Genomic DNA, 12833 nt, shown 5'->3' on the forward strand with positions numbered 1-12833 from the left:
TTGTGATAAAAAGTCGCAATTACCTTTTTGTGTTTTATTCTGTGGCAAAAATAAGCTTCCATACGAAAGTTTTGCGCACATCTGGAATAAACACTCTTTTGGCTATTGATCAACTCATCTCAGTCCTCGACTATCTGTATCACTACAGCTGAGGCTCTCGCTGCCTGTTACGCTGCATGCCTCACATTCCTGCGTGTGTGTGTCGGGGTGTGTGTGTGTGTGTGTGTGTGTGTGTGTGTGTGTGTGTGTCGGTGTGGGTTTGAGGGGATGTTTTCTCCCCTATAGATATTTCTCTGTGCTGTATCTGATTGATCTGAATTATTAATGGAATGTGGGAAACAGACACAACTTTACCTAACCCTCCATCATTTTCTTCTTCTTTCACTCTTGCTGATTTATATCGAGGTGGAGCTCTGACCACAGTTCTCTGGAAGATTAAATAAAGCCCATTATGTCAGGACTGTGAAATGCTGAACCTCCACCGCCCAGCTCCGATAGAGACCACACTCACAATCACTAGATCTGCCAGACGGCTTTATTATGGTGTTTTTGGTTTCGTGGGTTTCTGCCATAGTCTCACAGAGCAAGACTTGTGTGTGTGGATAAAGTCTGCAGATTACAGCCCTATGACAACATTAGTCATCATCTCATGTACAAACACCACATCTCACATCTCTGGGCCATTCTACAGAATTGGTGCAAACTGCTTTCCTCAACCAAAAAACACACTGAAAAAAACATTTAAGTAATCAAATCTTATTCACTCACACTCTCACACACACTTTTACAATACAGTCCTCTCTCTCTCTCACACACACACACACACACACACACACACACACACACAGTGAACACATTTGTATTTTTACAATACAGTCCTCTCTCACACACACACACACACACACACACACACACACACACACACACACACACACACACACACACACACAGTGAACACATTTGTATTTTTACAATACAGTCCTCTCTCTCTCTCACACACACACACACACACACACACACACACACACACACACACACACAGTGAACACATTTGTATTTTTACAATACAGTCCTCTCTCACACACACACACACACACACACACACACACACACACACACACACACACACACACACACACACAGTGAACACATTTGTATTTTTACAATACAGTCCTCTCTCTCTCTCACACACACACACACACACACACACACACACACACACACACACACACACACACACACACACACACACACACACACACACACACACACACACACACACACATAGCCTCTCATGTTTTATGGGGACTTTCCATAGACACAATGATTTGTATACTGAGCAGACCCCCCCCCCCCCCCCCCCCCCCCACACACACACACACACACGTGCGCGCGCGCGATTAACGCGAGATGTTTCTCGATTAAGGTCTCTCTGCTCCTGTGTGAGTATATTGTTGTTGTCGTGAGATAAGCTTGTCTGATGTGTCGGCCAGTGTTATCTCTATCGAATGAAACGGGAAACAGCATGAGACATGGCTCTATAAATGGGATCATGTGACCAAATGTGTTTCCTGCACAGGAAGGGTGTGTGTGAAAAGAGGGGACTTCACTGATGTGATGACCTTTGACCCGAGTGTCTCCTCTGTCGTGTCCTGGAGCTCACAGGCCTGTTGTGATGAGCATCATTCACTCCTTGTCCGCTGCATTTTACTCCGGGTTGACCATTTGTCAACTCTGCAAACAAGAGTTGCTGTTCTCAAATATGCGGCGTTCCCATTGAAAACAAGTGGAAAAACTGAAAGATCAGGTGTCATCTCATACTCTCCTTTTCATTGACTAATCTTCTTCTGATGTCCTTCAATCATCTTAAATGTTCTCAAGTGTTCACTAGTCTCCTCAGATCTGTGATAGGCTGGTCTGGTCCTCAATATCACTGAAGGCTCTTGAGTAATCTTTAGTTTTCACAAATGTTCTCGAATCTCTTTTCTTCCGGTGTGTTTCTCTCGTCTTCTCTCCTTCAGTCTCATCTCCAATGTTGCCAAATCATCCACATTGTCCTTTAATCAGATCAGATGATCTTGTTTGTGTCCTTTTTAACAGTGTCCACAAATGTTCTGAAATCTCTTCTTTTCTCATTTTGTCTCATTTCTCCTCTTGAATCATCAACAGCGTTCACACATCTCTTCAGAAGGTTCTCTTATATCTTCTCTGTAAGTTCTCCTCATGGTGACGGGTGGTGGGTTGGAGAGCAAGCATGTTGAAAGCGTTATATTGCTGCACTCATACAGCAAGTGCTATACCATGCTATTGTTAACATGTTAGAAAATTAGCAAGTTAGCATTTATTGAACTAGCTTGTTACAGCTAATGAAGTTTATACTAATAAAAACATTCACATTGAGCTTACATGAACATTTTAAGTAAAATGTATGAGTACAAAATACAAATCTGCCAGTTCTGCTTACTTAAACTTTGAATTTCAACTGATTGCCTTTAAATGTTTCGAGTTTTTCCAACTTGTTCGGGTTTACAGTTGGTGTTTTCTAGCCTAGTCTGGTCTCTTATCAATTTGTCTCATCTCCAACATTCACAAATCTCCTTAAATGTTGCCGAGTCTCGTCTCGTCTCTCCTCAAATTATCGTTATCGTTACCTGACTGTATGAACACACTGCACGTAGAGTGTAATTTCTCTTGAGCAAGTGGTGAGAGAGGGATTGTGTGTTATAAGTAGATTAGTTGAACATGCAGAGACTCGCTCTCACACACACACACACACACACACACACACACACACACACACACACACACACACACACACACACACACACACACACACACACACACACACACACACACACACACACACACACACAGATTCCTGCAGACGAGTGTGTAAACATGAATCTGCTGATGAGTGAGTGAGTGGAGATGAGGAACTGACAGGAACGAGGAGTGTGTAAACAGAGGTCAGGTCAGTGTGTAATCACTGTAATCTGCTGTTTTTCCAACACTAATGAATGTTTAGTGTGTGTTGTGGATCAGTTAACACTGTTTTAGAGATTCGGTTCTGTTTTCCAAACACTGTGTGGTAGACATTGATAAGTCTTTGTGTGTGTGAGTATGTTCGTGTGTGTGTGTGTGTGTGTGTGTGTGTGTGTGTGTGTGTGTGTGTGTGTGTGTGTGTGTGTGTGTGTGTGTGTGTGTGTGTGTGTGTGTGTGTGTGTGTGTGTGTGTGTGTGTGTGTGTGTGTGTGTGTGTGTGAAAGAGAGTGTGTCTGTGTGTCTGCCAGCGTGTGTGCCAGCGAGTGTGTGTATTCGAGTGTGTTCGTGTGCGTGCGTGTGCGTGTGAGTGAGTGTGTTCAAGTGTGTGTGCCAGGCCAGCGTGAGTGTGTGTGTGTGTGTGTGTGTGTGTGTGTGTGTGAGAGAGTGTGAGTGTGTGTGTCTGTGTATTCGAGTGTTTGTGAGCGTGTTCATGTGTGTGAGTGAGTGTGAGTGTATTCGAGTGTGTGTGTGTGTGTGTGTGTGAGTGAGAGAGTGTGTGTGTATTCGTGTGAGTGTGTGCGTGTGTGTGAGTGAGTGAGAGAGAGTGTGTGTGTGTGTCTGTGTATTCGAGTGTTTGTGAGCGTGAGCGTGAGCGTGTGTGTGAGTGAGTGAGTGAGTGAGAGAGAGAGTGTGTGTGTGTGTGTGTGAGAGAGAGAGTGTGTGTGTGTGTGTGTGTGTGTGTGTGTGTGTGTGTGTGTGTGTGTGTGTGTGTGAGTGTGTGTGTCTGTGTATTCGAGTGTTTGTGAGCGTGTTCATGTGTGTGAGTGTATTCGAGTGTGTGTGTGTGTGTGTGTGTGTGTGAGTGAGTGAGAGAGTGTGTGTGTGTGTATTCGTGTGAGTGTGTGCGTGTGTGTGAGTAAGTGAGAGAGAGAGTGTGTGTGTGTGTGTGTCTGTGTATTCGAGTGTTTGTGAGTGTGAGCGTGTGTGTGTGTGTGTGTATAGATGAGCTGCAGTGTGATCTCCTGCCAGCAGGGGGCGTCAGTGCTGTTCTCTATCATCAGCTGATGCCTCTCCATTGCTTTCCTCATGTTTTACATGTTTCAGTAACAGATATGCGAGGGCTACAATTCACTGTCACATTTAGTAAATCATCTCTTTGGTGCCTTTATTTTATAACATGTTTTATATGTTTGAGAGATGAAACACACATTGTAAAATTAAATCTAACACCACACATACACACAATGGAAATGAGGTGTTTGAAAGGAAAATTGTGTTTTTATTAAGTCCCCCTGCAGTCAATAATTGCCTTAAAATCCCCATCCCTGTGATCATCGAAATTAAATATTTTATACGTCTTTTCCTGTGAAAATAAATTCTTCATGCCTTAAAATATATTGTAACTCTGTAAAAATATGTAACTCGACACCCTTGCTTTATTTAGTACATGCGGATCCATGAATATGCAAATTTCAAATATATCTCATTTCCAGGGTAAAAAAGATAATTGTGAGATAAAGTTAAAATGAACAATAAAGTCAGATTGTTAGATATATTCACGCTGTGAGATATGTGAAGTCACACTGAGATATACATTTACAATTACAAGAAAAAAAGAAACAAAAAAACAACCTAAACTGTATAAAAGAGAAATGTTTATTAGTTATAAATAAAATTATGTTTTACAAAAAAAAATAAAAAATACTATTTCGGTCTTTCTACTTTTTCTACTTTCTTTTTACGGAATCATTTGTTATTTGCAGTTTCTTTGTCATTGTTTGTGAAATGTACTATTCATTTGTAATTGAAAATGGATTTCGAAGTAAATCTCACGGCATGAGATATGCATTATTATAAGGGAGACTATAATAAGTGTGTATAAATGATACATCAACAATAGTGGATCACTCCCACAAATGAAGTTTGATTGTCGTAATATTGTCAAGCTCTTCAAGGTTGTGACATCACTTCTGCACACTAAACAAACACTCGAATGTGCTTTCAAAGACTGCTAGTTGTCCCGTCGTTGCTGCAGTCTCCATCTCTTTGTCCAGTTATGACACAATGCATAATTTAATATTTGAAGGTTTAAATATACATCACATGCAGGGCTTGACAGTAACGCTTGTGTATTTCAGCAGTGGCGTGTAACAGTTACTCATACTAATAGACACTTTGGCAGGTTGAATTTTATAGAGAATATACACATTTTTCAGTTGTAGTCTTTTAAAAAGGCATCTGAAATAATAAACTAAGTGCAATGTAGTGTTGTCAAAAATACAGATTTTTCGATCCATATCGATACTGAAATATCTGAAACGCTCCAATATTCTCTCTCTCTCACTCACTTACTCACTCACTCACTCACTCACTCACTCACTCACTCACTCACTCACTCACTCACTCACTCACACTCTCACTCACTCACTCACTCACACACACACTCTCTCTCTCTCTCTCTCTCTGACAGCGAGTGACACACTAACCCGCCTCCACTCACTCACTCACTCGTTTAATTTGCTCCGGATGAATGTTGTTGCTGTTACAGGGCTTGAATTTCGCTGTGGGATTGCGCGTATTGCACATAATTTTACTCATTCCTGCAGATGTTGTGCTCAAACACACAGTGTGGCACATGAAGCCTCCTCTCAGGACTAAACTGAGTTATATTTCGCAGCTTATTGCTCTTAAACAGTCAGACACACACAGATGATGTCTTGGTGAGGATTCATGTAAACACACTCAGTTCTGTTTTAAGTGAGTGTGAAGTGAACAGCTGAGAAAGAAAACGCATGAGTAACAGTGTAATGGGTCAGTGCGTCAGGTCTTAAAGTGACAGCAGCCTAATAATCCTGCTGCCAAATGATGAGGTAATATTAAAAATATCTATATAGCAGTTTTCCCCATGGTGTGGATATCACGATTGTGGCCCGTGGAAACTCTGAGTGGCGAGTACCTTTGGTAAACCACAGTGGCTGCTGAAGCTCACTGTCATGTGTTGCTGAGGCGGATGAACAAGCAGGACGAGCTACAATCACATTATCTACATCTGTTCATGTCACTTCACAAAATACGGCGGGGTGGATTGAAATTGGACCAAAGATGTCATTTTAAAAAGACAAATTATTGCTTTACTAAGTTTATTGCTTTGAACGCACTTTCTAAGACCGAGAGCGTATCGTTCTGACTCGCACTTTATTAGGAAAACAATAGGTAATTAAATTTGAGACCGAAAACACACACACACACACACACACACACACACACACACACACACACACACACACACACACACACACACACACACACACACACACACACACACACACACACACACACACACACACACACACACACTTCACACTTCACACACTCTCTGTTGTTCCTGCCGTCTGTGTGTGTGTTTAATCTCTCTGGAGGTCTTTAGTAGAAACTGCACTGCTCTCACTCACTTTTCTGGGAAGCGTGTGTGTTTTGTCACATTCCGGGTTACACCCTCTCCGAGTTTCCCCATTCCTGCCGGAGAGATCGCCAACTACACCAGTCTTCATTATGCAACAGCCTGCGATGGTGTGATGATGTAGATGTCAGGGGTCAGAGGTCAGACTGAGTCATAACTGCAGAAAGCACAAGAAAATCCCCCAAATCAGAGCTCTAGAAAATAGATCTAGATCTAGATGCTAATCATTTTCAAAGCAAATGTTTGTTATGTGCACTCAAACCCTGATCATTATTAAGCTATTCTTTTTTTCAATAAAATGAATGTACTATATTTTAGTTCGATAATGTTTTTAATTTAATATTTTGTATTTTTAGGGGATTTTATGGTACTAAATTATATTTACACTGTATTTAAAATCCATTTATTCACTTTCTGAGTGTAGACTTGAAAATGTAATTTCCAAACTTAAATTGGAAATTGCCCTAAACTCGTAAATCCTGAACGCTTTAGAGCACAGACTGAAGTTTGATCTCTGTTCAAAGACGACACTTGGAAGATTATTGCTGAAGTGAAAAAAGTTTTGAAAAAGGAAATTTAAAAAAGTTACAGAATTTTACATTTATTATTAAAAATGCACAAAAATACTATTTTCAATTTTTATATGAAATATATATTTTCAAAAACACATTTTACTCTAAAACGGCAAGAAAATCAAAGCCATAAATCTAGTTAAAATAAAGTTGTGTTCCAAATTTGAGCTTGATGTCTCAAAAAATGAGCTTTCAGAAAGATTTTGATTGACCGCAGCATCAATCACCCATTACCAAGATTTGTACCATCCTGATCAAGTTAAAGGTGCAGTCTGTGAGAATGACAACTAGTGGTGGAAACAGGCATTGCAGTCGAGTTTCTCCCGCCTCCTGCTCCTCAGACCCTCAGACTGGACGGCGCTCGCACGGGTTGCCAGTTTGAGGACACGCAACAGGAACGAGCGCAAATGACAATGAACTGGCAAACTGGCAGCGTTGCAGTATCACAGACCAGAACAATAACACACATTCCAGCCTGGAAACACACATTTCAAAGTAAAATAACTGGCTGTAGAAGTGTTTTACAGAGAAACGAGCATGTGGACTTAGCATGTTTCCTCAAAATATATTTAAACATATTATGGCATTTGTATGCTTTAGTAGAGAGAAAAAGTTACACACAGCACCTTAAAAAATAAAATAATTCTTTCATCAGTTTTGCTCAGTGTCTTTAACCAGCTGGAGTTCAGGTGTCTTTAGTGCATGTATGCTCAAGTTCACACAGGAGTCGGATCACTTTACAATGAAGACTTTTAGCTGAAACCGTGTTCCTTGTGGATTCATATATAAAGTCAAGGGTTATCGAAAAATAAAAGTAATACCCATGGCTCCTGGTGACACATGGCTTCAGCTAAACATCTTTCCACTTCTGTACTGAAGAAAAGAAGATGTCCTGAGGGTTAGTAAATGTTCATTTCCTGGTGAACTAACCCTTTAATTCATCTCGTCCCTTCACACACACACAGAAAGGTGTTGTCCTCGGGGCATGACTGAGGAAGTGTAGGCTTATGACGGGCAAGATCACTGTCTGTCTCTGTGTGTGTGTGTGTGTGAGCGCAGCTGTGCTCCTTCCCCCCCTCATGTCTCTGTATAGTAAAAGATAACACACACTCACTGTCCTTTTGTGGACTCTTAACAGTGTGTTTGGGTTTGTTTTGTGTGTGTGTGTGGAATTCCCTCTCAGCAGATGAATAAACAGGGTGTGCCCACAGAGACAGGAGACATGTTTAAACCTTCTGTCTCACACCAGCTACACAACTCAACTACTCCAGTAAAAACACACAATAAAATATCACTCCTTATCAATGCTACTTCAGTTAAAGAGCAAAAGTTGCTTACGTTTCACACAGACTCATGAGTTCATGACTCTCAAAGACTCTCTCTGAGCGAATCATTGAATCAGTGAGTTGTTGATCAAACTGCATCAGTTCGACGGGTTCTTTGAAAATAAACCTCTGGCCATCGTGTCTGAGAGAGCTCGAGCAAATCTCTTCAGTGGGAAATAATGTGTAATGAGTGTTTGTGAACAGATTTGTGTCTCTCTCAACCCTGCCTGTAGGGAAGAAGCGTCACTATAGCGTTATCTCTGACATCTCACTCGTTTCTCCCAGAAAACAATGACAAGAAATGGAGGGCAAATGGGACTTTTGCTTTAGCCTCCTGAGAAACATCTACTCTTCCTAAGTTAGATCTCAGTAGTGTCTCAAACTCTCTAGATTCAGTATATGTCCACATGTGTTGTATAGCTCTGTGCTCTGACTGTGTGGCAGGAGCTCAGTAAAGGGGCTTTCGTACCGCAGGAACATATTCAGAGTTCCTCTATCTATGGGCAGAAGTACCCACTTATTGGCATGTTCACACCACAGGAACTGGGAATGATCTTAGTTCTAGAAATGCCTTTACTAAATTATCTTAGACCATCCTTCAGAGTCGGGTCTAACCCGGGACAGTAGGAACTACCAGTGACGCTGATTGGCCGAAAAATCTTTAAAATGCTGTGTAAACACACAGTTTATATCTTACTCCACGAACATGGAAAACAGTGGTAAGACATAAACACACAGAAAGCTGATGTTGTCGTCTTCCTCCGCCTCGATGAAATGCAGCGCTGCAAGTTATGATGGGAGATATCATCTCTTAGCCATCGCATAACTCATGTTATCATTAACTGTCATCATGACAAACAGCGCTCCGATCACACGTCCTCCATTCTCCAGCTGATGACGGTGTTGAATGACGTCGCTGTCGATCGAGAGTTTCTAACTACCCGGTATAAAGAGTATTTTAATAATCTAAAGAACCCTTTTAAACTGTGGATTAGTCCTCCGGCTTCCCATCTTTTCTCTCAGGCATTAAACTGTTCCTGTCGGTTCATGTATCAGTGTTTTGATGTACTCCTTTTTTCTCATTGCGTTGCGGTCTTTATTGTTTGTATTGACTTTTTTTGTTTATTTTAGTTGGGTATTGTACAGCACAGTGGTCACACACTGTTGTTTTTATCATTTTTGATTTGATTTGACTTTCCCCTGTAAAGAGCCTGTGGTGCAGAGGAGCGGCTCCACGGGTGTTACAAGGTTCCTTATGGAACCATCAAAGCCAATAAAGAACCCGTTTTTAAGAGTGGGAAAAACATCGTAGATAATGTTACATACTTAAATGAGACGAAGCTCAGAGATGCAGCCTCTCAGTGTGTGCGTGTGCGTGTGCGTGTGCGTGTGCGTGTGCGTGTGTGTGTGCGTGCGTGTGCGTGTGCGTGTGCGTGTGTGTGTGCGTGTGTGTGTGCGTGTGTGTGTGCGTGCGCGTGTGTTTTGGGACACTGTCATTAGTTTGCAGGTGAATCCTAAGAGGCTGTGTGACTGAGGGAAGGTGTGTGTGTGTGTGTGTGTGTGTGTGTGTGTGTGTGTGTGTGTGTGAGTGTGTGTGTGTTGGGACACTGTCATTAGTGTGCAGGTGAATCCCAAGAGGCCGTGTGACTGAGGGAAGGAATGTGCGCGAGTGTGTGTGTGTGTGTGTGTGTGTTGGGACACTGTCATTAGTGTGCAGGTGAATCCCAAGAGGCTGTGTGACTGAGGGAAGGAATGTGTGTGTGTGTGTGTGTGTGTGTGTGTGTGTGTGTGTGTGTGTGTGTGTGTGTGTGTGTGTGTGTGTGTGTGTGTGTGTGTGTGTGTGTGTGTGTGTGTGTGTGTGTGTGTGTGTGTGTGTGTGTGTGTGAGAGAGTGTGTGTTGGGACACTGTCATTAGTGTGCAGGTGAATCCCAAGAGGCCGTGTGACTGAGGGAAGGAATGTGTGTGTGTGTGCGCGTGTGTGTGTGTGTGGGAGGGGCGGTCTGTCTTCAGTCAGAGCTCGAGGTGAGGCTCGTGTCCAGTGTGTGTGTGTGTGTTTTGGAGAGAGCAGCGACTGCTGGACATGCTGAGGAGAGTGTGTCTGACAGAAGGAGTGTGTAGTCATGCAGGGCAGGACAGGGAAAGCGCTGAAGAAAGAGCTGGTGATCGAGTCTCCTCAGCAGTTTAAATATGTGCCCGTGCCGGAGGACGAGCAGGACCACTCGAGTCCTCAGAGGAAGGTCAGTCACACACACACACACACACACACACCAGAGTCTGAGGATCACACAGGCTTTCACTGAGGGAAGGTGAAGGGTTTGATAGATCAGCTCAGTGATTGTTATTTGATGAATCTGCCTTGTTGAAAGAGTGTATGATAGTCTGACTGTCAGTCAGAGTGAGAGTTGATTACTTGATTTATTGTAGTTTGATAGTCAGTTCATTATTTTTAACAAACATTGTAGTAGTTGATTTTTTTATTAAGTCAGTCAACAGTGTGAAAGTATAATAGTCAGTACCTTTTTTAATCATCTTTATGATGATGAATTTGATGAGACTTACACAAGACGTTACGTGTGGTTGTGAGAGGATGGGTATTGTTGAAGACGTTTAGTGCCTGTAAACTGGAGCTGGTTAAAGGTTTTGGGTTGAAACTTTAACAAGAAGTATTGATGTGGGACAGTGATGGCGTCAGATCATGAGATATCCAGTGATGTGGTGCTGTATGATACTCTTAATATAAACATGGTTCTGCAACTATTGTTCAAAAGTTTGGGTTCAGTAAGGTTTGTTTTTTAAATAAGTGAAGACTTTTATTCATCTAGAATTCATTCAATTGATCAGTGACAGCAAAGGCTGTGTCAATAAATGCTGTTCTTTTGAACTTTCTATTTGTTATTAAAGAATTCTGGAAAAAAATGATTGCGGTTTCCACAGAAATATGATAATAAATAACACTGATAATAATCAGAAATATTTCTTAAGCATGAAATCATCATATTATAATGATTTCTGAAGAATCATGTGACACTGAAGTCAAGACACTTTCAAATTGTAATAATATTTCACAATATTACAGTTTTTACACTATTTCTGTGCAAATAAATGCAGCCTCGGTGAGCTGAAGACACTTTAAACACATGAATAAATCTTACCGACTCTAAACTGGAGGGAATGTGATGGTATTTCTGTAGTGGTAGTTTTAAGGGTTAAAAAAGGTCTCAAATATCTCATCAGGATTATCGCCTGAATCCAGACTCACTTTGTCTGTCTCACACACACACACACACACACACACACACACACACACACACACACACACACACACACACACACACACACACACACACACACACACACACACACACACACACACACACACACACACACACACACACACACACACACACACACACACACACATACATTCTTCAAACCTTACTGTCACTGCACACATACTATATCTTTCCTCTGTCTTTCTAATGCCACACACACAATAGAGTTGAGATCATCTTTCAGACTGGAGAGCTCTGGTCCTCAGAAGAGAGAGATGTGTGTGTTGAGATGATTTATGGAGATCACACAAGCTTCCATCATCTCACATGTGTATGTCTTTCCTGCTGTCCGTTTAATCCAATATATTCTGCTGTTCTGCTGACTTATGAACTTTATTCTGGAAACTCAGTGCGCTGTCATTTGTGAGCCTGTTGTGTTCAGTTAGAGTGTGTCTGTGTGTTTCAGAGTACAGCTGTAAGAAGTACACACACACACACACACACACACACACACACACACACACACACACACACACACACACACACACACACACACACACACACACACACACACACACACACTACTGTGATGCCATTTTGAACACAACTGTGCAAACATTGTCCCATTCATGTTCCCAGGAATAAATAAAGGTGTGTGTCTTTCCCATTTGTGTTTGTACACATGCTATACTCCTTCTAAAGCTGTTTGGTAACATTTTACCCAAAGCCTTTATGTATAATTGTAAACATTATACATGTTTTTTATGCATTAATTATGCCTTGCAATGCACCTTATCATGCATTGTATGGTCACATGAATAATTGTAACCACAGTTATAATACATTATATATAGCATTAAAACACGACAAACAACCAATTTAAGTTGTAAGAAGGAATCTGTGAATATTATAATGCATTTTAACTTGTTTATGAAAATGTATGCATTATAATGTACATTATGAATACCTTTAATACATTATACATAAAGGCTTTAAGTAAAGTTTTACCTATAGCTTTTTTAAATAATTGTTTATAGTTGCTATAATTGGACATTTTTATGAAATGAAATGAATTGTACCTCCGTCACACCACAGGGCCATTTAAAATAAATTAGTGAAGGAAAAATTGAGTAAAATGCTGAGCTATGTAAAAAGAAACATATTTGGAAAAAACCATCTCATTAATGTAAAAGCTCCAGTGTTGTGAAACCGCTGAGTCACA

The 12833-nt window shown here is 41.2% G+C and overlaps 1 protein-coding gene across 5 annotated transcripts in view; it reads left to right on the forward strand.

Annotated features, from left to right (window-relative positions):
- Positions 1–12833, forward strand: part of LOC309503293 (dedicator of cytokinesis protein 9) — a 121523-nt gene that overhangs the window by 28206 nt on the left and 80484 nt on the right. Inside the window, exon 1 of one of the 5 annotated variants that reach the window (XM_082176024.1) lies at positions 10345–10576. The exons of the other annotated variants lie outside the window; for them this stretch is intronic. Coding sequence (XP_082032150.1) covers positions 10460–10576 — 117 coding nt within the window. The 5' untranslated portion in view covers positions 10345–10459. Of the gene's footprint in view, positions 1–10344; positions 10577–12833 lie in introns of those variants that run through there. 5 annotated transcript variants of the gene reach the window in all.

Source organism: Leuciscus leuciscus, assembly GCF_965113295.1.
Source record: "Leuciscus leuciscus genome assembly, chromosome: 7".
Classification (NCBI taxonomy): Eukaryota; Metazoa; Chordata; class Actinopteri; order Cypriniformes; family Leuciscidae; genus Leuciscus; species Leuciscus leuciscus.